This window comes from Brachionichthys hirsutus, chromosome 14, assembly GCF_040956055.1.
Source record: "Brachionichthys hirsutus isolate HB-005 chromosome 14, CSIRO-AGI_Bhir_v1, whole genome shotgun sequence".
Lineage (NCBI taxonomy): Eukaryota > Metazoa > Chordata > Actinopteri > Lophiiformes > Brachionichthyidae > Brachionichthys > Brachionichthys hirsutus.
Genome location: NC_090910.1, coordinates 8038395 through 8064466, shown reverse-complemented (window position 1 = coordinate 8064466; position 26072 = coordinate 8038395). Strand labels below are relative to the sequence as shown.

At 43.3% G+C, this 26072-nt stretch overlaps 1 protein-coding gene across 1 annotated transcript in view; it reads left to right on the top strand.

Moving 5' to 3' along the window:
- Positions 1-6901: 6901 nt before the first annotated feature.
- Positions 6902-26072, top strand: part of prex2 (phosphatidylinositol-3,4,5-trisphosphate-dependent Rac exchange factor 2) — a 61173-nt gene continuing 42002 nt past the window's right edge. The window contains exons 1-7 of the mRNA XM_068747804.1: positions 6902-7039; positions 18064-18135; positions 18965-19087; positions 20388-20492; positions 21976-22077; positions 22837-22998; positions 25802-25935. Coding sequence (XP_068603905.1) covers positions 6902-7039; positions 18064-18135; positions 18965-19087; positions 20388-20492; positions 21976-22077; positions 22837-22998; positions 25802-25935 — 836 coding nt within the window. The remainder of the gene's footprint in view (positions 7040-18063; positions 18136-18964; positions 19088-20387; positions 20493-21975; positions 22078-22836; positions 22999-25801; positions 25936-26072) is intronic.

The following is a 26072-nucleotide window of genomic DNA, read 5'->3' as shown; positions in this document are numbered from 1 at the left end:
CTATACTCCCAGTAACCCTCTCTCAAGGGTGCTGCCTCCAACGTCATCCATCTCAACACGAGCAAGCTTTAGGTATGACACTAATAGCTTAGTACTCTGTAAAATACTCTGTATCCTGCTGTACTCGTTCCTTATCACGCATCAGGGGTTGAACAGCCCAGAGCTCTCCAGTGTGTTAATTTATGAAATTTTGAACAGACAAAATGAAATTAATCACAAACTCTGCAGAGGGTTCAATCACTGGCGTCAGAGCTTAACAAGAGGAAGGAATCTTCAAAAGAACCAAGCGTTCTAAACTGTGCTAAGGACTTATAGCGCTTGTATACCCTGGCATGCTTCAGGCATCTGTTGGATGGTTTCTTCTATCTGGTCTGAACAGTCTGACATTCGACATTTGCATTCCATCACCCAGATCTTGAGTTTCTGAGGAACAGGACGTTCAGTGTGAAACTCAGACGAGAATAAGCAGAAGCATAGGTTTAAGAGATCTGACGCCGTTAACAGTGAATGAACCTTTAAAGCTGAGTTATAATGCGCATAAAACAATTACGTGATTGAGCAAGCATGTATCACAATTATTCGACTAGGTTGATTATATGATTGATTATGTCTTTACAATGTATATAGATTCATTAGATGAATGAGTAAATATCTTAACACAAGGAAGAGGAAGGTGTAGGGTTTGGAGAATGGATTAAAGATGTTTGTGGGTTCGAATCCTTTCTGAGGAGTACTTTTTTTAAATCCAATTTCACCATCCTGTTCTGTTTAAAACCCTGCTGACCCTGGAATCTTCAGGTTGAGACTTGATGTTTTATTACTCAGAAGACCTCGACAGTAAATTACACGTTGGTTCTGCCTCAACTCAGCTTCGAACACGGTTAAAAAGAACGGATTTGCACGCAGCATCTGTTCTTTATCTGTGACAGTCCTGCATGTGCAGCACTACTTAGCCAAAATCCCAAATAAGCTTGCTTGGATTTTTGTTGTTGGAATTATGGGAGTCAAATCTCTATATGGGCTCTACAACCTGCCCTCAAACATAACATAATACTACATGTAGAATAAATATACTGCTCTCTGTCCCTGCATGAATTCATATGTTTATGCATGAAGGTCATATAACAAATAAAACATGAACGATTTATGCTTTTCCCCTAATAACAAATCTTAGAGGCCATTTTTTTGGTATTTTGCCACTTTTGCAGCCACATATTTCTTCACTGCATTTGCGATTTTAATAAGGTCAGAATGGAACTTTATCAATGTTATTTGTGGGAACTCAAACAATCAGGACACATCAGGATTTATTGCATGTTTCCGAGATGAGCACATCTGAACTAATTCAGGTTTGAACGGCATTAAAAATCCTCTTTTTCTGTGGAAAACATTGTGAATTGAAGGCAATGATGTTTACAGAGAGGTTTTCCTGACAGATTTATTTTTCAAAAGCAACATTAATCATAGAAACCAAAGTTTTTTTGAGCTGGCATCTCTGCACAGAAGCATATTCAGAAAACGCTTGCTCTGCATTTATGTTGGGCCGTCATTTAAGCATGAAAAGTTGCTCTCGGACCCTCAAACTGTGCCGAGGAGCGTGAATGAGCTCTTTGATAAGTGTGCAGTTTGAGAATAAGGCTAGCCGTGGTGGTGATGTGTGGGTGGGTGGCGGGGGAGTGATCCGGTCAAACTGCAGCTCTTTGTGATGCCTTCAGGGCTTCTGCATCTGACCCCGAGCAGGACTGCGAGTGCACATCTGGAACATTTTGACCTCTTGGGTAGAAGCAAAGAGAAGGAGAAGAGGAGCCTAAGGATGGGAGGCAGCAAAAATCCACTTTAATTATTTAATTAGCCACCGTCGTGAGATCATGGTTTCACTGCGCTTCGGTCAGACATCTGCTGCCCGCAGGCCGCCATCTGCAAGATTAGAAAGTACAGAGAGGTGCTTACAGAACTGAAATCAGTGATGTTGGATCTCAGAGCTAAAAGGAATAACATGGGGGGGGGGTAAAGAACACAAGTAAAAGTCCGTAAAAGTCTCACAGCGTTTCCGCTTCAGTTCATTGTTGCTCCAAGCGCGACGTGATTAGATGATTCAGCATGAAAACAGTAGAGGAATAACCCTGACGCCTGTTAGGCGCTCGGGCCTAATGATCACCAGACTGATATCACTGGCCCTTTTCCTGTTTTATTATGTCCAACTGTTCAACAGAAAAGATACACAAATTGTAGTGTTTGTGACTTTTTTCTTTTTGTATTCAGTTGTGCAGCTTTTCTACTTAACACGATCTTATTCACACACACATGTTGGCAAGAAAAGGAGTTTGAACATTTAAAATCTGCTAGAAAATGCTATTAATTTTTTTGCTGAAAAGTATTTTAATTACAGGATAAGACCAAAACCTAAGTACAAAAGCAGCGGTGGGTTACTAAGGTTGGAAGGAAATGAATTGAAAGAAAAGTCCTGAAATAAATTTAAAGCACATCTGTATGAATACGGAGTAAAAAGGCTCTAGAAAGAGTCACATTTAAGGGGCGTATCCTCTCAGACCTGATTTTATATACTGTATATATAATGCATAATCTATCTGTATAATATAGATGATAATATTGCTACTCAAAGAAAAACACGAGTCACTCAGGAAACAGAAAGTTGGCAGAAAGATGGGAAAAACAGGCCAGTTAAATACCTTAGAAATAATATGTACAATAAGGCCTGATTCATGAACATGCCAGAACTTTATTAAAGCACTTAACTGCCTGTTCCGCACCACTGCCATACAAACTAGAGCATGATAGCCACAAGCTGAGATGGTTTATTTACTGCATGTTAAAGTTCAGTATGAATGCTGTTTTTGTATTATAAATGTACACACACACACAGGGCTGTGGTTCTGTCATTAAATTACATGGGATTGCTTTTACTTCTGAGCAATGAGATAAATTAATTCATTTTAATAAAATTATAAAATAAAATAAAGTGTTTCTACAGATTCATTCAAATACATGCTGCAGTGCAGCTGACATCTCTTATGTGACGGGATCCAAAATCCTCCTCAGCCTCAACCTGCAAACAGCAATTTCTCTGTCTTGTTCTGTCCCTCTCTGATTGGACAGGAACGCAATAAACATGTCTGACAAGACAAAATTACATGTTTGACAGACAACACTGCAGACATGTGGGGCAGGAATGCTTTCGGTTGCCTGAAACAGGCAACGGGAACGGGAGCTCACGCTAAACGAACTCTGATTTCACCAATCCCGTTTGTACAAAGCATAAATCTGTTACAGGGATCAGTGGCAGCGTCTATAATGTAAATCCTTCATTATTAAATCATTAAAAGAGATGGATTTAGAATACCAACTTAAGTGTGTGTGTTTGTCTGGAAAAAGGGTTAAGAATTAAATATATATAATTTCCACTCTTATTATAGGATGTTTTTACCTCTTTTTATCTGTAGAGGTCTCTCATTTTCAGCCACGCAGATTTATGTGTTTTCAGAGTGATTACTGTTATTTGGATGCTTCATCTGTGACTCTGACATCTGAAGCTGTTTCCTCTCGAAAGATTGGATATTAAAATAATAAATAAAACCTTACAACTGATTACATATATATATGAAGGAAAACGAATTTCTTTTTACATATATTCAGAAATTCTCGCGTAATAGAGAAGATAATAGTATACAAATACATAATGTGGGGTAGATGTATATCTGCTGACCTCTCCTAGCAAGGGTTAAATCTGCATAGCTTCAAAAATAAATAAATAAAGTAGAACTTGCTGTCTTCAACACCACAGACACGGAAATGTTTAACGAATGCTGATGCTTCGAAACCTTTGATTGATTACGGTAACTTAATAATTTTTTCTTTAGAAATAACGTTTTGCGGTTTTAAAGCAGCAACTAGACTGAAAATAATTTTTAAAAAATCATCTAAATTTATAATATAGAGTTTCAGATATCAAACATTTATTAACATGTTTGTCTGAGAGCTGCAATCTTTTTGTTTGTGTTCATTTCCCCTTTTGTTACCATTGACCAAATGGACCACATGCTGCTTTTCTATAATATGCTATCTGTTCTTTTCACTAACAATGACACATTTGTGTTGTCCCTAAACGTTGTAAGAGAAAACAATTAATTTAACAATTAATACTCAGCCATTAAACCACATTAATAGTCCTGGACTTGAACATCATATATTGATGACACTTGCTTTCCAACAGGGAATAAGAAAACAATTGTTGGCTAACCTCAGCAAGGAACAGGTGGCACAAAACCACAAATGATAGAAGTTAATTTCAAGTCATTAGAAATAAAATGGGACGGTCTGAAATCTGTCTGGATTGTAATGGCTACTATAAAAAAGAATTACCGGTAAGTTGATCGCTCACAGATGCTTTAGACGTTTCTCTACTATTTATTTATTTATTTTCAACCAGGACTTAATTAGTTTTGGACCGGGATCCCTGCCTAATCAGATGTTGAAAGACTTTGCCCCATTTATGGAGCCACAGAAGGATCTGGATTATAGTCAAAGCAACAGCGCCGTCTGGCGGCCGTAGGGAAACAATACAGCATACAAATTGAACGTCAGGAAAACAAGGCAGCGAGTGCTTGATGTCACCACCAGAGTATACTGCGCGCTAAGATTTACTCAGGGTGAAGCGCCTTGTCCTCGTCTCACCTCACACAATCAGGGCTGCAATTGAGACACAAAACAGATCCATAAGATAAGAGCTCCCCTTGGTGCTGATGATTGTGGCTGGTAGTCATCAGAATCAGAATCAGAACCAGAATCAGAATCAGAATCAGAATCAGAATCAGAATCAGTTTATTGCCATTGTCAATGAGGGTTCACAGACTAGGAATTTTCCTTGGTGAAGTCGTGCAACATGTAACAGTAATTGGTTAAATTATTTAAGCTGAGACACATGAAAAAGAATAAAAGAACAAAGTCACTGACTCAGCCAAGCCTAAGTGCTGTGAAGTTTAACTCAGGTATTTGGTGTCATTGGTACCTGATGTTATTATAGGATTACTGTGTTTACTGTGTAAACTTTGTAAATGTTGTAAATGTTATGTGTGCTTTTTAATTGGACCATTGTGTCTGCAATAAAGATTTGATTGATTGATTGATTGATTGATTGATCTATATACGGCTAAATGAAACCTCGCTTGTTTGTGGTCTTAATCCTTAAATCATTACCGTGTTCAGCAATTGGCTAAGCCTAAAATCCCCCCAAAAGCTTTTCAAGATGGTGAAATTGAAGATGGCTTCATTGTTGATTGTGCTTTTGTTGGGTGCAAAAATAGCTGTCTCTAATTCAATATATAATTACTTAAGCAGCATGTCAAGTAGGTTTCCCTGCACTGAGAGTGTTAACAAGTACAGGGCTTATGCTTATCATTTTCCTCTATATTTTTTAATATAAGAAACTTTATCCAAATTCCCCAAGAAACGTTGTCTGATTGCAGTAAGAAGATGATCCTACAACATTTCATGAAATCAATCAAGAAAACTGCTGCAAGATTTAAAAAAATAAATAAATTTGGTCATTTAGTTTAGTCTAATTTCAGCATTTATTTTTTAGGAAGTCACAAGTATCTGTTAAACTGCACAATCATATGTTGTCATTATTTGTGTCTGTCAAATAGAAATAAGACATTTGGAAGGCGTTTTTATGCTTATGAAGAATATAGACTTCGCTGTGTGACATGACTTGTGGATCTTGCAGGCACTCAGACTTTAGCTCCCATTCACTGGATTCCACTCACGCTGCTTTTATTTACACATTCATAAAGATTAATATACAATCACTCATTTGTACTTTTTAAAAATCAAAATGTAATATGCATAGTTGTACTTTTTTTAAAATTTCATTTATTTGTTTGCTTCAACATCTAAAACCTGATGTTGTAGTATTCTCGTATCCATAAAAACAACTATTAATGATAAAACAATTTGCAACTTTATGAGATAAACTGAGGTTTTATTGCTGGATTTTATTGTTAATTAGGCAACTACTGTGCTTTAAAAGGAGAAAGAAAGGAATTAACGTACGCAATAGGTTTTATTTTCACACTTTCAAGTGTCTGGTTCCCGTTTGCTCTTGGCAACACAAAGATTTTCAGGGGTTCTCAAACAAGCGGGGAACCCTTGAGTTCTCCCATTATTTCACTCCATGCATTTGATTAAGAGTCGAAACAAGTGAAAAGGAGCAATTATGACGTCATTTGTTTTTGTATGATGCCATTATAGAAATAAACCGACGCCTTCTGGAGTTTTAGTTTCGTGTCTCTAATGTTGCGCTTCTATTGCATTTCGTTTGTGAACGTTTTGCTGTCCCGTCAAGATGAAAGTTTATAAACAAAGCACAGAAAAATACCCTTCAAAGTAAAAGCATAAAGTGTCTGCAACATAAGTGTTTAGCACATAAAGTGAGCCATTTCGCGCTGCTTGCAACTAGTTTCACCACAAATTGGCATAATTTATAAATCCCCTTCACAATCGATGAAGCAAACCGATTTAAACACGAGTTCTTTCTTTTAACCTGTTGATGAGGTTTTATTTTGAAACGCCGGTCTCTCCGCGTTAAAGGCTGATGGAGGCTGGGTTAGGATGAAGATTGAAATAAATCACATGGACCCAACTTCCCAAGTGGAGTTCGGCTGTTGTCCGTCCATTTGTGGGAGTCAGATTACAATGTTTTAACCTTTTTTTTCCTGAGTTTTATTTTTTGCATTCTTTTTGAACTTTGCCGGCTTCCCGTGCGCTTTCATCCACCTTTGTGCTTTGCAGACCTGCTCAGGTTTGACCATGCTGCAGACGTTTCGCCTCTGAGAGCCTTGTTGTTTGTTTTCTTGTTTGAATCGGCTCATTCGGCTCATTCATAATGACCGAGGAGAGCAGAGGCGAGCACAGAACCGAAAGCGCGAAGGACTTGGAGAAGCAGCTCCGGCTGCGCGTCTGCGTCCTAAACGAACTCCTGAAGACGGAACGGGATTACGTTGGGACGCTTGAGTTTCTCTCGGTGAGTCACGGAGGAGCGTTTTCTGCCAAAACCATGTAAAACAAAACAAAACAAGTGTGACATCAGAATCAACTTCACTGAGCTCACCTCTTTTGATGGAGACATTAACTTTTCAGATTCACAAAGTGTGAAATTGGGAAATCTGGCACAAAGGCATGGGTCAGCTTTCATCAGTGTGATGTCTAATCCATGTTCTCAGGCTGCTCAGAGAGTTAGAAGCTCCCTTTCATGTTTTAATGTTTTTAAATTAAGCATCTTCCCACATATTGTTTCACTATTTAGATGAAGAGACCAGATTGGGAGTCACCAGGAAACATCTGCTGACCCCTGCGTTTCATCTTGTTGTTTTTAAACTCGCACCGTTCCGGATTATCACCCCAGATTCCACATGTAGTATTTAAAATACAAGAGGAGTGTGTTTTTCCTGGGGGGGGGGGGAGTCTTTGACAACGACGGCACAGGTGTACTGAAATAAAAAAAAACGCTACCCCTGGCGACGCGTCTCCGGCCCGCCGCAGCACAGGAACGATGTGCTGTCAGGCCTGGTTCCATTGCATAAAATAACAGCTTAACCTCAAAGGCGGGAGGGAAAGAAAACTTTGGCTGCGCCGCCTTTGAAACCAGAGCGCTGTGAAAAAGTCATCATTCTGCATGGATTGTGTTCAAGTCTCATTTGACAAAATGGTGTTGATGTGAACCCGACTGTGGCGGCTTCGGAGGACTTCCGTTGCGTTTCCTCAGCAGTTCTCAGTCCGATGGGAACTTTGCAGTGAAGTTGGCTTGAGGGGGTTGTGTGTCGCTAACTGTGCGATTTCCCAGAACGCATGTATTACTGCGGTACACCCCTCCCCCCCCTGACCTGCCTCCCACTGCACAGATGTTTCCACTGGAGGGGCGGAAGGACCAGGGAGGGGATGATGCCCTATCTGACCTTTCCTAGAAGTGGCATCACTGGAGAAATGTAGGAGGCAGTTCCATTAGGGATCGAGTCTACCCCTCCTTCGTCTCCCCGTGTCTCTCGCTGGAACTGGGATATCATTTCAAAAGCAACTGATCCTTGCAAGCCCCCCCCCCCCAACCACAGCCTTATGACTGATGTGGGAGGTCCTGGGGAGAATCCCGGAAGACACTCGCCGTGATCAAAGACCGCCTTCATGGGGAGAGGGGTCATTTTGAGACCCCTCTCCCCATGAAGCCTGCCTCCACTACCACCGCAGAGCGACGCAAGTCTTGGTGTGTCTAGAGGTCATAATCGGGAACAGCGCCCCCCCCCCCCCCCCACCTCTGTGAGACTCCCCGGTGGGATAATCAAGGGAACTCCCGAGTATCAGTAAGGAGAGGTGTAGTCAGGATCACACGGTGGATATTGCGGGGGTCGGGTGAAGGGTAGTCGTGGAGGTCTCCCCCAGGGACTGGGCCTTGTGCCGTCTCTCGCAAATCACGTTTCCTGGAGAAGGAATTCCTCTGAGGTTAGGAAATGCTGGGGAACAATGAGACTCCGGTCAGTAGCCGAAGTCAAACAGTGGAGCAGAGATTGTTGGTGCTGATCCGTGGGAGAAAAACACAATGCATCTCATGCATACCTTACCGCGAAGGTTTGGGAAGATAACAAGACCTGTTGGAGAAGTTTGACCCGAATTTGTGGCCTACCTAACCTTGTGGGGGGAAATACGGAGGTGTCAGGAGTGTAAAAATCTAAATTCTTTGCGTTTTAAGCATCAGTTTTTGCAGCAGACTCTTGACGGCAAAGAATATCTCAGGCTTATCTTGCATAATGAACAATAAGGGTCATCAGATAATGGCCTGAGCGGTGGACACTGGTGTTTATGTTGGACGGCTGCGAGCCAATCAAACGACAGCCATTCCTCGAAATGTCTCAATGAGGGGAACGGCCACTTTAATTAGGTGTTTGCTTTTTGTGCACTTTGATGCAACCCGATGTCAAATGCGTTCTAAAGTCTCTGCTTTTTTCCCCCATGAAAGATGTTGAAATTCATTCGCCTGCACGATAAACAAGGGGGGGGGGGGGGGGGGGGACGACAACGGCAGAAAGCTTTCATGTCCTGATCCTGGCGGGACATCTGAGCAGCCACAAGTTAAACTTTAAAATACGCCAAAGCGCTTTGCAGAGCTCTAAGTGGTTCCTCAGCTGTAGCCCAACTAAAGCCTGCTGAACTATGAAGCAGCCACAGAGTGAAGTGTTGGGAAGACATTTCAATCCCTTTCATGCATTTGAGATGTTGGTTGAAGAATTGTAGTACTCTGGAATATTCTTTGGCTTGGGCTTCAACTTTGCAGCAGCTGCATATGATTAGAATTTTCTGTTTCCTTAATTTGTAAATGGAAAAGTCATTAATCAGTCGTCACCTTAAGGCGGGAGGTTCGGTAAAATCAGCTGCAGGAAGGTTGTGAATCTCTTTTGATGGAGGGAAGCGGCTGTTTTGGAGGGAATATTTCCCGTCCCTCATTCACAGATTGGATTTGTTTCCATCTGGACGACCGGATTGTCCTTAGATGCTGCGGTAAGACATTTAATATTTTGCTCGTGTCGTATGACCAGAGGGCGGTCCGGAAGGAGGTCAGGTCAGAGGGGCGCGTGGAGCCCTCCTATATACTCCACGACAGACTGCCGATGACCTCCAGAGGTCACGATCTCTTGTTCTCATCTCTTTCCTGTCTGCCAGTGACTTCCAAGCTCGCCTCTTGGTCCGGATGGAATCAAGAACAGATGATTCGGATGCTCGGTTTATCTGGATTTGACAAAAATGCACAAACCAAACTATGTAAAGAGAGCAAATATGAGTGTCTATGGCGGGGGAAACGGAACCACAACAAGCTATTGTGTTTGCTAATAAATACCAAAATACCAAGTTAAGTGAGATTAATTTTACGTTTTATTACAGTGAGCCCCCCTCCCCCCCCCAACAGTAAAACAAAGTTAAATATTATGAGCAGTTGCCTCTGTTGCTGCTGATGGAACCTTTTTGCCACATTGAAACCCAAGGGAACATTTTTGATTCGCTCATCCTGTTTTTTTTTTTTGTCTGTTCCCTTCTCCAGGTGAACATGATACGGTTCCTTCCTGTCCGTCCAATCAGGGAAGCTCTTGATGATCAGGCACCTTCCTTTACCGGTTATGTGCTTCCTGCTTTACGGTTGCGGTTTCTGATTTGCTCTCTGGGCCGTTTTGTAATGTCTTGCCTCCGTCTGCCGTAATGACCGGAGAAGAATAGCACAGAATAAATTGATGCTTGGCCTTTTCAAATGTGTCCTCTTGTTACACCGAGCCATTCCCGTTTCCCCCCCGCAATTCAATTTAGCAACAACTATTTGAAAATGGCAAGTATGCCAGAATGAATTAAAGTTGCGTCAATTCTGAGAGCATCAGCTTTTGTTTGACAGCGTCTGAGTTGCAGATCCGTCTCTCCCTCTCTTACCACGACAGAGGCTGAGGGTATTTCTGATTTGGTATGTTTTTCTCCTTGACTCTTTGTAATTGAACCGGGGCAGTCTCTCCTGTCTGAGAGAGACTGCCCCCCCCCACCCCCCACCACTGCTGCTGCCTCACTGGAGGTTATCCTGATTGCTTCCAAGACTGAATGTCTTCTCCGTCCCTTCATTCTGTATATTTGGTGCAGGAATCAGTTTGTAAGCTAGATCTGTCTGAAGAGTAATAACAATGAGGATTAGCTCAGGAACAACGGGATCTTTCCCTGCAGAGCGTTTTGCACTAACCTGAAGTACCATAACAATAAAAACACCAGTGGGATGATTCTTTCTCTTCATCAGGGAGCAGTTTGCTTTGGAAGCCACCGTTTTATCCATATATCCCATTTTAGCAATCTCAAAACGAAGACATGCTGTTCAATAAATATCTAATATTATAATGTTCATTGAGGGGTGTGAAAACAAATGCAGGTTATTTGTTTGTAGTCTTTAACACCTTCTTTCTGTTACTGTTAAAACATTTAAGCCCCTCTAGCAGGTTCCTGCACAGTGTAGGGTTCTTTTTGCTTCTGTCTCAGAGGCCAGTTTTCAAGCAGGGTTTCCTTCCTTCCTGGCCCTCCCCATCTTTACATTGTGCTCCATATTTCCTGTTTCAACACACACGCACACACACACACACAAAGAACACACACACACACACACACTTCCCCCACTGTCTCCACCGGTCAGGGAAAGGAGAGTTGCCCACTTGGCAAGGTGAAGCTTCACTGCATAGGGATGCTGCTGCACGGAGCCCTGCCTGTATTGGATTCATCTAAGGCGGCGGTGGCGATGCAGCGGAGAAGAAGGCGGCCATTGATTTTGCCTGTGGCAGCTGCCCGGTCACATGGCGCAACAGAGAGCGGTGGCACTTTGGATGATATTCACGACATCTGATGGAGTCACCATCACAAGGATGCCTGTGTTTTAACCCCCCCCCCACCACACACACACACACACACAGATCGGATCATTATGCTTGTAGTGCTGGTTTGGCAATCGTAAAAATTACAATCTGTTTACAAGTCAATTAAAAGCAGATCTGCTTCGCCGCTCTCTTCGTTCTAATGTCCGACAGGAAGATCTTTTTTCTCCTCAGAAGTTGTTTAGACAAGTTTGTGTGTTTCTTGTCTCGCCAATTCCATTTTTTGCCTGCATGTTTCTGTCCATCCTGCATTTCTGGGCTCGTGATCCATAAACAATCCAAAGCGACCCGGCAGCCAGACGAGATTCCACTTCATTCATTATTTAATTAAGCCTTTGAAAAGGAGTTGCTGCAGCAGCTCTGATAGTGAGACAAGGCTCCCTCTGTCTCGAAGCATGCCTCGTGGGCAGACGTCCTCTTCATGTCAGCCTGTCTGGCTTTTCCGTCTTCTTTTTCATTCCTCTCTTTCTTTCATCCTTTAAAGATTTCAACAATAACGCATCAACAAAAAGTTTAATTACAACTGTAAATTTTAACTGTATGGATATATGGCAACTTTTGCTTTCCAAGTTATTGGTTATCTATTTGAAGGAAACTCTTAATTGTGATTCCTGATGAAGTTATAATCAAATGGAGGAGTTGGGTGTGTGACAGTTATGAGACAGATGATTCTGCTCAGTCATCTTGCAGATCAATACAGAGTCCTGGAGTGTGGGAATTGGCCTGTAGCAGTGGGTAACGGATGGGTAATGGAGGGGGGGGGGGGGGGGGGGGTCTCTAAAAGCTAACTCTGATCAACTGGAGGCTGGTCTTACTGCTTAATATCCAATTTCACAAGTTAAAAGATCTTTCTAACGCACTTCGGATGCCTTCCCTTTATGCTCACTTTGACTGACACGACCGCCCAGAATGGTTTGATGCTTCTTTTGCCCCTGCTGAGCAATGAGCTCAGTTGGGAGTCAGGGGCAGGCATCGGACACAGACATATTCATCAGATAAATGGCTTCATCCTGGTTATTATCTGATGACTTGGGCACCGGGACCACTGGAAGGACAAAGAATATCATCAGAGATTAGATATTTGTTTGCCCTTCATAGCAAATGCATTAAAGGGACGTTGGTTGGTTGGGTCTGAAATCTGCCCTTCATATATAACTCGGTTTTCTTTTTTCCCCGTACAACTGCTTCTCCAGAAATGTTAATCCTTCAATTGGAACTTTATTAGCTGCCGTTTTAATTGCCTTGAAAGCAGCCTACTTTTCTCTAATTTATTAGTGGGAGTCGTACGGAAATGAAAGGGGAGGTCCAAAGTCGGAAGTACCTGTATCCTCCTGAAGAATCTGTAATTGTGATCACACAATATGTTCTCTGTTAATTATATTAACCAGAGGCCCTGCATTGAGCCTTAATAGTCACTGCCCAGATTGATGTATTAACATTCCTTGCTGTATTTAGAGTGTCTCTTTCCTGTATACATTCCCAGCGGGGGAGAAACTGGACAGTTCCGGGAAGGCTTTCCAGATGAGGAGCTCGAGATGAATCCCGGAGGTGTCGGCGGGACCTGCTGAAGACGGGAGTCTTATGGGAAAAGGGTCTTTTCTATTTTCGGATGTTCCCCTGTGTTGTCGAGACTGACTCAGGCCCTTTAGGGGGGGTGGGGGTGGCCAGTTTTTGCTTGCTAGAAGTGTGTGTTTAGGCGTTTTCTTTTTTTTTTAAGCGTCGATGCAGGAGATCTTTAACCTGTAATGTTGAATTCCGGTTTAAAAGGAGTTCCTCTGAGCAGGAAGAATGCTCGGTACCCCCCCTACGGGGTTACCATGTAAAGAAGGCCAAACAAGGGTCTCTTTGTCCCTCTTTATCCCCATCTCTACATCCTCTCTATCGGTCTATTCTCCATTCCTTTTTGTGTCTCCCTCTTTCCACGTCTGTCCCAGATGATGGGCTTCACTTCCCTGCAACACATAAACATTTAAATTTAATCTGATATATAACGGATACCTTATTGTGTGTAAGCAGGTTATTCATGTGTGCTTGTTGCTCCACTCGCCAGCTGTGCCTGAAGGTCAACGGTTCCATGTCTGCCTGCGCTTTCAACAGTTCTAACCCAAGCCACATCCAAAGGCTAGCTCTGCACTTATAATACAAGCAGAAAGGAAAGTAAAAGAGTAATCCTCTACATCGTTTCGCTCTTTTCAGTGTGCTTCAAGCTCTTTTCCTCTCCGGGTGGGATTTGCATGCCCATCACAGCCCACTCTGCTGTGTATCTGTGTAATGTGATGGATGGACATTGTGTGCGTTTTTTTTTTCTTCCCTTAGATTTGCATCTTCAGCATCATATTTTTATTGGACACGCAAAGGGGCTCAGTTAATATGCAGTTTGCGTGCTTTATTTTAAAGCAAAAGAATATTCATCACTGTTGTGTTGTTTTCTTTTCGTGAATGTGCAGAAGCGAATAGCTTTTGTTTTTTGCCAAGCTCTGTGTGATTCCTCTGTTTCATTGACAGAGATCAACAGAGGACAGAGCCGTGCAGGAAGCCAATTGTATCTTTCCAATCTGGAGACATGGGGGGGGGGGGGGGGGGGTCAGGCATTGCATAATGTCCATTCACAAAATGTCTTGAACTGAGTTGGCCTGGCGGACACCGTCTGCATGGAAACGGCCGTCCCGCTGGTCTCCTAACCCTTTTCTTTTCCTCGCAGTGAAGGCCAGAGGAGGCGGTCTATAATTTCAACGACCATGCTCCTGAGCAAAAAGGCATTATTTGTGTATATAGCGCACGCTGTCCGTCATGTTAGTTTGAGGTCATTTCCTGCTGTTAAAGCAGCTTCCTGATTTCAGGTTTGTCACGACGGCGAAGGCTGCATGTAGTTTGCACTCGCTGTAATCTGAGTGTTGCTGAGGCAGACATGAGTCTCTCCATCACGCCTCTGTTGTCCACGGCGTCGTGAGCCGGCCTCACTCAGAGAGTGCATAAATCTATTCATCACACCCATCTGCTGTGTGGAATAATGAAAACGTTGATGCTCTTTTCAGAACAAGAAGAGATTCCTCTGAATTTAATGTCACTGACCCACAGAAAATCCTGCTGTTTCAAACACTCAGAACTTCTGTCCTTTTTAAGTCACTTTTCTTACAAATAAGCTGATGATGATGCATTTTAGTGGGAGGGTGCGGTAGATCGAAGAGGAATAAGTCGCCAAAATCCTGGTTACATGTTCGGTGGGTCACCGGCGGTGAGCTTTAAAATGCATTTAAAGTCTGCTTGTGATTCAGAAGGAGCCTGAGCCTGTGGTGGATTCCTGCTAGAAAGCACATCCAGTCCTCGGGAACAAAATGTGTCTCTGTGGAATTCATTCGTTGTTTGCCGAGTGGGCACAAAGACAACAACGATGGCGGGAATATGTTTTCAGATCTTCAGCTATTTTATTTTATTTTTTTCCTTTTTTTAAAACTTGGTTTGAATCCTTTGAATATGATACGTTTCTAGGTGATAATATCATCAGAGGGAAACTGAGAAAACGGAAGCTTTTCCTCTGTGATGCTACAGAAAGACAAATGGCGACTCGCTCCACTGACATTGGATTCGGAAGTTTACGCTACGCTAGATTTAAATACAACATATTATTCTGCAAATGAGCTTTGCAAGTCTGTGTTGCTGCGCCGTTGGAACACTGTACAATCCTCATGGCAATGGGCTTACATTCGCGATCGCCCTCGCTACTGTTACTACTCCCATAAATCCAGCCGGTCAGGCAGCTTCCCAGTCACTCTCCGTGGAGACGCTTCAGGATTAGTCTGGGCAGTGTCTTCAGAAGAGACGTGTCCGTTTACACGCATCAAGTTTTGAGCAGTGAGTGTATTTTCTGTGGTGCATAAATAGTCTGAACTCTGCAACAAAACACCCTCTTAATCATTGGATCGTTTGTTATTGCCATACATTTGATCAGATTTGGAGTTCATGCATTTCATTTAAATAAGGTAAGCATCTGCTGTGTGGATCACACTTCACAGCAGACCCCCCCCATAGCAATAGAGATAAAGTATAATCAGCGCTTTATTATTTCATCTTGAGTAGACTCATCATTATCAGAACTGAAGTGAAAGATTCCCTAATGAGCTCATGTCTGATGTCGCACATCGCTGACTGGAAGCAGAGTTTTCGATTCAAATTGGTGCTGCTTTTTCTCCGCTGACGTCCCGTACTGTAAGCCCCTCCAGGCCCGTCGAAGTCTGATGCACGTTTTTGACTTGGTAATCAGATGCTAATACATGTGAGTGGCAGAGTTGCGTGGCGAGAGCGCTGCAGAATGGTAATCGGCGGCGAGGCTGCCCCACAACAAGGAGTTTATTATTTAAGCCTCTCCTTTGCAACCGCAAAGCCGGATTCAAGCGCTCCTTTGTAGAGCTCCTTTTGAAGTGTCGCCCCACATCAGTGCAATGGGATTGAGATGATTTCAGTTATTTCTCTTTTTCATGTCAGTGTGTTTCACAACAAAAGCGTTGCCTATTTGATTGGCTAGAAATGGAGATTTTTTTTTATAACCGAGTGAGCCAAACCACCTTTCCTTGTGTTCACAATCAATCAAGGGAAACTTGAGCTTGGTTTAAGGCGATCGGTTTATTGCCTACATACTTTGTGTTTGCATTGTGCGAGCTCGCTGGGGCAACACTGCCCGCTGTGTGGCTGCAGTGGGTGACGGGTGGTATAGTGGTCCTCAGTGGGGTGGTGCAGGGATGCCCCGTGGATTAGGGTCAAATGCAAAGACAGATGTGGGTTTCTCGCTGACTGCATGAAACACGTTGCCTGCCCGTCTGGAGCTGGATCAGGTTCTTCCTGGATCTGCTGCTGTTGGCTTGTCATCTCGTACCGTAAGGTGAAAACCTTACACCGCTGACATGTCGGGTCGATTGCTTTGGAGTTTGAAAGCACCGTTTGTGTTTTCCCCGTGCGCTCCCAGAGTCGCGTGACTGTGACTTTCTAGTTTGTGCTTTGGTTCGCTCTGCTGCGGGAACAAATTCTGCTGATTCAAGGTGAACGTGTGAACCTGCACGATTGGGGATCCAAGATCAGACGAATGTTGAGCTCTGTCAATTACCAATTCAATTTCATTTATAGAGGTGTATTATCCCTAGAGGATTGAAGGGATCCACATCAAGCTCCTCCTTCATCCACCAGAGCGGTGGGCCGCCATGCCAGCAGCCAATCCAGAGCTCGAAGACGTCAATTGCAAGAAGTCTGCCTTCGTCATGATTATCCTTGTGGACCCTTTTTCTGCAGCTGGATGGAAACTACAAACTACGTAAATGCCGGAAAGCTTTTCCTCATGCGGATTTCAGAGTCCTTCATTCCCTCGCTGTCTTTCCTGACATCAGCGCATTCTCGAGGTCTCTGTCCTCTCGTCTGTGGTGCCGCGCTCTGATTTTGTGAGATGGATTGGTGCAATCAGCGGGGTCACAATGTGGGTTTTGACAGCTTTGCTGCATTGTGGGCGCTTGTAGTTTCAACATAATTAATTGATGAAGAGACTCAGCTGGAATACAACTGTTGGTTAACTTTTATCTGCAACATCATCAATCTTTTCCTTTTCTGCTAACAGGTTTGCCATAATTAATTCCAAGCACGTTCTTTTTTTTCTCTACTTAGAAAACCCATCTCTCACTTGAAGGATGACTGGAGTTACTTGTGTGGCACTGGAAATGGAAATAAATGTTGTTGACGCTAAACTGACATCTCATGAGTTTGTTTTGTGGCGCTATGCTTGCCGCATAACTTTCCCTGATTCAGATTTGACAGCGATTTGGCTGTTATCGGCACAATTGAAGACCATTCCGCTTCTGCTTAATATTTATGCACGCTTCACATTTTGAGCCTTACGTCATTGCTTTTCCTCAAGTGGAGTCATCAATCAAAAATCAAAGCACGATGCGAACAATTTGTTTCTTACACAGCGTTCCTATGACGATTGATTCAATCTGCGCTCCGCACGCTGCTCATGCAAACTTAAATATTCTTGTCTGCTGCCTGTTGATGGATGTTGTCTTCTTTTAAAAGCTCTCCCACAAGCAGAGCTCGGCAAAACAGCAAATTCTTCCCGAGTCACATTTTTAAGGATGCATTCGAAGCACACCTCCTTAATTTGCCTTTCTAACAAAATGCCCTGAAGCGTTAAAACGGGTTGTCGAGGGCTTGCGTCTCATAGCAAAGCCTGGGAACCATCGTCTTGAAGGCACTGGAGAAAATAAGAGCGCTCCCTATCCATCTCAATTCACACACACACACACACACACACACACACACCATTGGCCTCTCCACCTCGCATTCCCATCCACTTGGCGTCGGCTTTGAAATACTATGCGCTTCAATTATTGTGGAGCTTTCTTTTGTTTCTTCCAGCCAGTTCAGGCAGAGTTTCACGTGTATCAGGTATCTATTGTCATAGTTTACCGAATTAGCTCTGGCAGCTAAGTGTTACAGCTGCGCAGACTCAAAATCTCATCTTCTGTTTGTCCCATTAAGAGTTTGACGATCAGACGCCAGGATGTAATTTAATCCCGGGTTCCTTTTCGGAGACTTTTTAAATGTTGCTTTCTTTCTCTCTCTTCTGCGTCAGGTTTTTCTCCATCGTCTCAACCAATACGCAGCCGCCAAAATCGACAAGAACATCACGGAGGAAACCGTCAAGGTGAGAAATACTGGGAGCAGTTGAACTTATGTTCATCAGAATTTACCACACATTACACAGAAAACTAAATAAAGTGGGTTCATTGTTTAGGGTCCTCCTTTAGTTCTGAATGAAGGTGCGGGCGATGCAGGAAGCAGCTGTAAATCTCATCTATTTATAAATGATTCCGGCTGGAGGATAATAAAGGTTGCTCTCTCACAGTGGGAATGTGTTTTGTGTGACTGTTTTCAGGGAGCTTGCTTACTTTTGAAGGTAAATACACAGTGTATATTTACTGCATGTCCCATGTTCGGGAATGTCTGTCCCCTCTATGCTTTATTTGGAAACTCTGTGTACAGCGAGGGCTTGATTGCGTGGGTCATTATGAGGTTAGGAAGCAGCAACCTGTGATGTCACCAGGCAGCTGAGCGGCATCCAGTCTGGAACAGAGGTGAACTGATGGCATTTTACTAGATGCTTGACTGCTCTCAGGATTGCTTGAGATTACATTGTCTCTTAAAAGACCTTTTTAAAGATCAGTTTTACTCTAACTTCTTTTTAGTTGTCTAAAAAGAAGCCACAAAAATTGTGTTTTGTAGAAGCGGGCAGAAGTCAGCAGTTCTTGAAGCCAAACTTTCTGTCCAAAACCTCTTGATAATGTGCTCCTTTTTTTTATCTTCCTCGATGAAATATGTTTTATCATGTTTGTAATTGACATTTTATGTCTCCAGCAGAGATTCCCATTAAAAAGAAATGGGGAATCTCTGTCTGCTGCAGCTGGCCACAGAATACGGAAATCACAAAAGGAAATGCACAAGATGAATGTCTCCATCCTCTTCTTCTTTCCCAGGTTTTATTCTCCAACATTGAGGAGATCCTGGCTGTTCACAAAGGCTTTCTGTCCATGGCAGAGGAGCTGCTCCAACCAGACCCTTACGCTCACCATGAAATCGGCCGCTGCTTCTTGCGCTTTGTGAGTCGTCGCTACGCCCGTGCACATCCACGCATAACACGACGCCTCTCGCCTTAACACGTGATCGTCACAGTGCGATCCGTAATTGTGTAGCTCAGTCTCATCTCCATCTGCAGTAATCACCAAAGAGTTTATCTCCTATTTTACGATCAGAAGGCAAATGTTATTTACAATATTTCTGCTGAAAATGACGAGATAAAAAAACCACATGGCGTCAGTTTATCTCTCTGGATTAGCCATGATGAGGTGATATGCTTGTTGGGGCTCAGATATGCTGCTCTGTCCAGCTAGATATATATAGTTTTTTTTTGTGGTACAGAGCCCTGGGGCACACTGACATATAATAGGTTTCAAAGTGTAATAAATCTTCCCATCCTTCTGTGGGCCTCAAGCTGCTGCTCTGCTGCAGCGCCCTGGTTGTAGCACTGGGCCACAGTTTATACAGGTGAGACACAGATGATTGAACAATAAATTATGTAGCGTTAATGATGAGCTGACTTCATTGAGAAACTGGAATAGTAAAACTCTTTTCTCAGTCCATTTTTTTTTTTTTTTTAATCTTCCTTCTCTGTAGAGGCTTTTTATTGCAACATTTTACAGCAAAGACTTTCACATTTTAGACACACTTACAGAAACACAGATGGGTGAATAAGCTTGTTGTACAGCAGACTGTTGAAAGTGAACTCTCAAGATCCCCCCCTGCTTTGGATTGCAATAAAATCCTTTTGTTTTGAGCATTCATACGCTCCTTTTCACAAACATGAATAAATAAGATGCGCTTTACTCTATAGTTAATCTTAAAGTTGTGATTTTCAAACGCATTCCCTCTTGATTTATTACCCCCCTGTCACATTGACTTCTGAGCCAGATTAACACGGCCAACGTTCTCGTTTTCACGGCGGTGGTGAGACTGTGTGGTCTGATTCTCCCTGCTGCCTTCAAAGACAATGGGACATCTTGAGAACTGCTGTGATTGGAAAGTTGTCAGTCATGTGGCTGCAAGGCAGATGACAGGATATGGATGGAAGCCCCCCCCCCACCCCACCCACTGTATATAAATTACTGTATGTATTTCATGAAAGAGAAGAGAGTGAGAATAGGAACACTTTCCCAACATGATTGCTGTCATTTATACTGGTCCATAATCTCTTTTGTCCTTCTGTGCTCTCAATGATCATAATTTCCAAGTCAATATTTCTGTTTTTAATATTTCCCTGTCTCAATCACCTTTCTCTGTGACTTTGTCCCCTTCCCCCCCCCCCCCCCCCCCCCACACTTTTCCTTTGTGTGGCTTTTGCAGAGGGAGCGCTTCCAGATTTATGATGAGTACTGCGGGAACCATGAGAAGGCCCAGAGGTTGCTGCTGGAGCTCAATAAGATCAGGAGCGTTCGGACATGTTTACTGGTGAGAGGCGGCTGCAAACACGCACATACACGGTGTCCTGGATGGCGGTCGCGTAGAGTGTGCGTAGATTTAAAAAAATAAAAAGTAAAAATAATTTAAGCAATCCTTGTTCAGTATTGCATTGCATTTACATGGGAAATGTTGTTGCAATAAAGATCTAGGGTAAAAATATAAGGACAATATTTACATCATTTACATTACTTGGACATACGAGCAGACGGTCACACGCAAGGGAGCTGGGTGGTGTAGAACCCTGTACTCAATGTTCCAGCTGATGGGACTCCCTCTTCCTGTCTCGACACTTTCGCTTCCACAAGGGGAGCATCGTGTTGCTTGAACAAAAGATGAAGACATCCCCTCTGTGGGATCGCTAAACTCTCTCTCTGCTTGTGAACTGTACTCTCGTATAAGATGTCGAATCTGCTCACTTTCTCTTCCTTTGCGTTTCGGCAAATTACCTGATGCTGTGTGCGGTCGAGTTTTTTATTTTGTCAGGATTTGAGAATTTTAGGTTCCACAGTGCAACCATTACCAGACTATTGTCTGTAAATGCGAGCGCTTCACCCTCCTGGCTGCTTTGCCGCACAGCGACACACGCCTGTTTCATTACACGATGCTACCCCCACTTGTGCTTCAAATATTCGTAGAACGAGAAGTCTTTGAAATGGAGATCTACAGCAGAGGTTCTCCAGTGTGACCACAGACTCATTGATTGGCCGACACAAAGCGCATTACTTTTTCTCAAGGCTGTAATTGATGGCGTGAGAGATGAAATGAAAAAGAACTTCTCTGATTTACTGGCCATATGTTTAATGTCAGAATCCAGCGGAGGCAAATGTATTCATTGATTTTGATTGCCTCTGCCGAGGTGGGCGTATGAAATCACTGCTTATGCAAGTTTTCAAAATGGCAATTCAGGCATGGGAGGTTTTGTATTGTTTGAAACCTTATAGATGGAGGGTTCTTAAAAGTTTATACAAGAGAATCTCTGATCAACCAGCCGGAGATCATTAAAAGTGATGAACATCTGCTCACATCATGCAAACGAAAAGCAGCTGATGAACCCGCCGGATAATTGGTGTCGATATTCCGTTTTAATTTTGCTGTCATTCCATATTAAAACAGTGTTTTAGTGTTCTCATTATTTAATATACACTTCACATTTTACATTTTTATCGGACTGAAATTAAAGACTTTCTTATAAATTGACATTCCCTCTGCTTATATCATGCAATTTATTTTTCTTCTTACTGTTCTGGTGGATGCAGCTGTCACTCCGCCACCTATCTGTAAATGTTTTTTCTTTGTGCCACAACTCAAGCACCGTTCAATATTATTTGATGAAACTTGGCATACACATCAACCATAGGGAGGAGTTGTGTGTATATATATGTGTTTTACATGCTTAACATAAATGTTGCAAACCACATCTCTTGCTAATAATCATGTCTTTATTTGGATTTTATTTTATTCTCCTCTCCAGAACTGCATGTTGCTGGGGGGCAGAAAAAACACAGAGGTCCCATTGGAGGGTTACCTGGTAGCTCCTATTCAGAGGATCTGCAAGTACCCATTGCTGCTCAGAGTGAGTATGGTCTCCTGCGTGCTAACCATACATTACGGAGATGCCACACCCTTGTGCCACCTCTGTGGGGGCACCTTCTACTCCGGTTTTCATCCACCACCACCTAGTCATTAGTCAGAGCTGTACAGTATTCCCATCAGCCTACTCCCTTACTAATGAAACACTGGGCTCGTATTCTGACAAGTGTCTGCTTTGGTTCGCGAGCAGGACCACATCGCAGCAATAACAGCAGACCTATCATCACCTCCCCTGCCCAGCCACTCATTCAGACTCGGTGCCCGGGCTCATAGCTGGTCAGTGAGTTGTAAGTCTTAAAATTCACCGACGGGAGACATGACTGAAATGAAATATAGGTTCCCCGGTGTCTTTGAGTCGGTGATCTGAGCTGTCCTATTGCAATGATCTATTCATTTTCTCAGGCATTTTCTAAACAGCCACAAGTACAGCCACAGTGATCTAATAATAATAAGGGTGTAATCTGATTCTGTGCCATTTGAAGTGTTCCAGCTGCCAGGGCCTCCTCCTCCTCTTCTGGAAAGATTCAGATAGCCATCGCTGGCTGCAGATGTATCCAGAACACCCTGTAGAGTCCACAGAAACACAGAGCCGTTTTTAATCACTGGAGCATGAACGAACGTGGAGTGGATGGGAAATGCATCGTGTATTTCTGAGATTATAATTCAGATTTAACGCCTTTTAAAAAGTAATTTAGGAGCATGAATGTCTCCACTCGTACACTAACTGTGTTTGCATTTGCAGGAGCTGCTAAAAAGGACCCCCAAGAAGCACAATGACTACGCCCTGGTGCAAGACTCTCTGCAGGTGATGAAGGCCGTGTGCTCCAGCATCAACGAAGCCAAGAGACAGATGGAGAAGTTGGAGATTTTGGAGGAATGGCAGTCCCACATCGAGGGCTGGGAGGTAGAGCCAAACCAATCACCAAGCTCAAAGTCATGACTTATTGAAGGCCACTTAGCCTTATGCCAGCCCCAACAAAAATTCTTAGTGGCTTGACTGTTATGCTCTCTTGTTCTCTGTGGAAACAATGGCTCACATTCCCTTTCTTAAATTTGTTCTGCCTGGATGAGCCTGATGCCGTTCGTTAAAGCTTCAGGGTCCAATTAGCATCAAATAGACGACACGTCTCGGTCTGCAGGATCGCCTTGGGATCAGGCATTTTCATGGCTTCTCAGATGCTTTAATAAGAAGGCAGAGGTGAAAGAGAAAGCAGAGGTAACTTTTAGGAAAGAGGCTGAGACTGTTGTAAAAGTGACCTGGAATTACCGGTATGCGAAAAAGGGCTTAAAAGCATCCTGGAAACGGCAAGGTGTCGGCGAGTGAGCCTCAGACCTTTTAAGTCAGATCCAGATGATTCCATGAATTTAGAATTTTGCCGCAGCGCTGTTGCCTCAAAAGGTTGCAGGTTCAAATCCAACTTTTATGTGAGGAGTTTGCATGTTCTTCTCGTGTCTGCGTGGGTTCTCACCGGGTTCTCCGGCTTCCTCCCACCGCCGAAAACATGCAGCTTCGGTGAATTGGTTACGTTAAATTGTCCGTGTGTGTGTGGGTGTGTGTGTGTGAATGTTGTCTGTGTGGCCCCGTGATGAACTGGGGGCTTGTCCAGGAGGTAGACCGCCTCGACCGTAGACTGCTGGGATAGGCTCCAGCACGACCTGCGACCCGGTTACGGAAAAAGCGGTTGGAAAATGAATAAATGAATGATTTTAGCCACATTTACTAGCCAGGAATTTTGAAAGAATTTTAGAATAGTTTGTTTTTATTGTAAAAATATGCATTACAAGTGTAATCAAGTCAATAAAATAAAACATTAATCCACTCATGTTGAATCTAGTAACATGGAAAAAAAGTCGTCTCACGGATTTCAACAGATAATTAGGAATATGAAAAGTTATGTTGCACCCTCATTAATCTTTAAGTTGGATCCCAAAATGAACACTGCACATTTGAAATGTACTTTAAACATGAACACACACACATCGTGTTGAATGGAATGACATCCATCTTGTACTTAATGCAGACTTGGCTGTAGTTAGTCTGTGGCTTCCCCTCAGCACTTTTATTAATTGTAAACATTAGCTCATGAGCATGAAGTGGGATCGTCTGACCGCTGCATGACAGACTCTGCAGCTCCAAATGAAATGGAACCGAGGAGAAGAGGGGAGGGAAGCAGAAAAACACAGGGAGTGACTGATGTTTGCATCTTGCAGCTTTGTGTGGGTGTTTGAGGAATGATGGAGGGATGAGGAGTGACTGGGAGAGCTGCTCCTTTTTTCCGTCGCCGCTCCTCCACCCTGGCTGATTGCTTGTTAATGCCGACCGGCTCCACAGCTGGTCGCCCTTGCGACATCCTGGCAGGTTCGCCTCGCGTGGGAGAGACGAGGCTGGCGATGGCCAGCATTTTTCATGGTGGTGATTGCCAATTGGTTAGTTTTCCAAGTGGTCTGTGTTTTGTCACTGCTGTGCACCGTAGAGATGCAGTATGTTAATTTTAGAGCAACGGGCAGTTGCTTCCAGTTGTGTTCCACTTCACATTCTGTTCTCTTGTGCATGTTTAATTAGTGTTCCTTCAATGTACTTGGCTCTGCTTCAGCTGGAATCTGTTTAATTTCAGTAAAATTATCTCATGTCTATGGCTCATTCTCAAGCACCACTACAGTTTCCACCACATCTCCCTAATTAATGGCATATCCTCCATTGTCATTTCTAGTTGTAATCATTTTTCTGCAGTTGTTGCATCTGGCACTTCTGGGACTATCAAGAGGGAAAGGTTGAACATTAGTTGAAACAGATGACTTGCGGGTACAAAGAGTTTTCAGTGGAACATTGACTTGGAGCAAGATTGGGGTGAAGAGTGTTGTGGAAATGCTGCTCAGAAGGCTGGACTTGGTGAAGTGCTGTTAAAATTGCATGAAACAGAAAAAGGAAATTGTCTGTCCTTCTGTGAAAAGACCCTAAAAACAGGTCAGGACCGATTGGCCTTTCCACGTCTGGTTGTGCACACATGCACGAGCTGAAAATGAGTTTAACATCTGGTCATGAGCTCTGGAAGAGTGGGGGAACAAAAAAAAAAAAGTGTGGCGGAAGGAATGAAATAGATAAAGAAATAGTCCAGGGAATCAAGAGGCGGGGAAGAGAGTAAGAGATGATCAGCAGAAGTGAAGGGAGGAGGAGCGAGAAACTGGCGAGGAGGGAAAGAAGGAAAAGCTTGGATGGGTTTTGGCCCCCGCTGATGTCCCCAGCAGAAGGAAATACTTAGCACATTTTCCGGCTCTGTGCGCGTAGTAGTTATTTTTAGCGCCGATCAAACATGGTACATAAATCCCCAGAACAGACGAGGTAAAGGAGAAGGCCGCACTTTCATCACTTGCAGGAGAAACCTCAACCCCGTTTGGTGACCAGACTCGACCATGCACGCGTAGTTTGACTGAACGGGATGTTATTCTATAGGAGCTATTAGCCACGCAGCGATCTGCTCTGAGGAAACGGGGGGGAGTGTTTTCACAAACCGCTGAGAGAGGGAACAGGAAAGGCTGGGCTTTCTAAAGCCCCCCTCCCCCCCCGTTCAAACACTCTGTGGGAACACTGAATGGTATAGAAATAATTTGTAAAACTTTATTTTCTTGACAGACTGCAGATTTCTTGAAGCCGTCTCAATCTGGTTCCACTCCCATGTTTGACCTTTTGTCCACATGTCCATCTGCAGGGCTCCAATATCACCGACACGTGCACAGAGATGCTCATGCACGGCGTCCTCCTGAAGATTTCCGCTGGAAACATACAGGAAAGGATTTTCTTCCTGTTTGACAAGCTTCTGGTTTACTGCAAGAAGAAAAACAGGTGTTTGACCATCTTTTATTCATTACCCTACAGAGAAAAATCCACAAACCAGGAGATGGTTTTGAATTCTCATTACAGAATATATATTTTTTGAGAGACTGAATAAAAATATTATTTATGCTAATTGAAATAAAGTC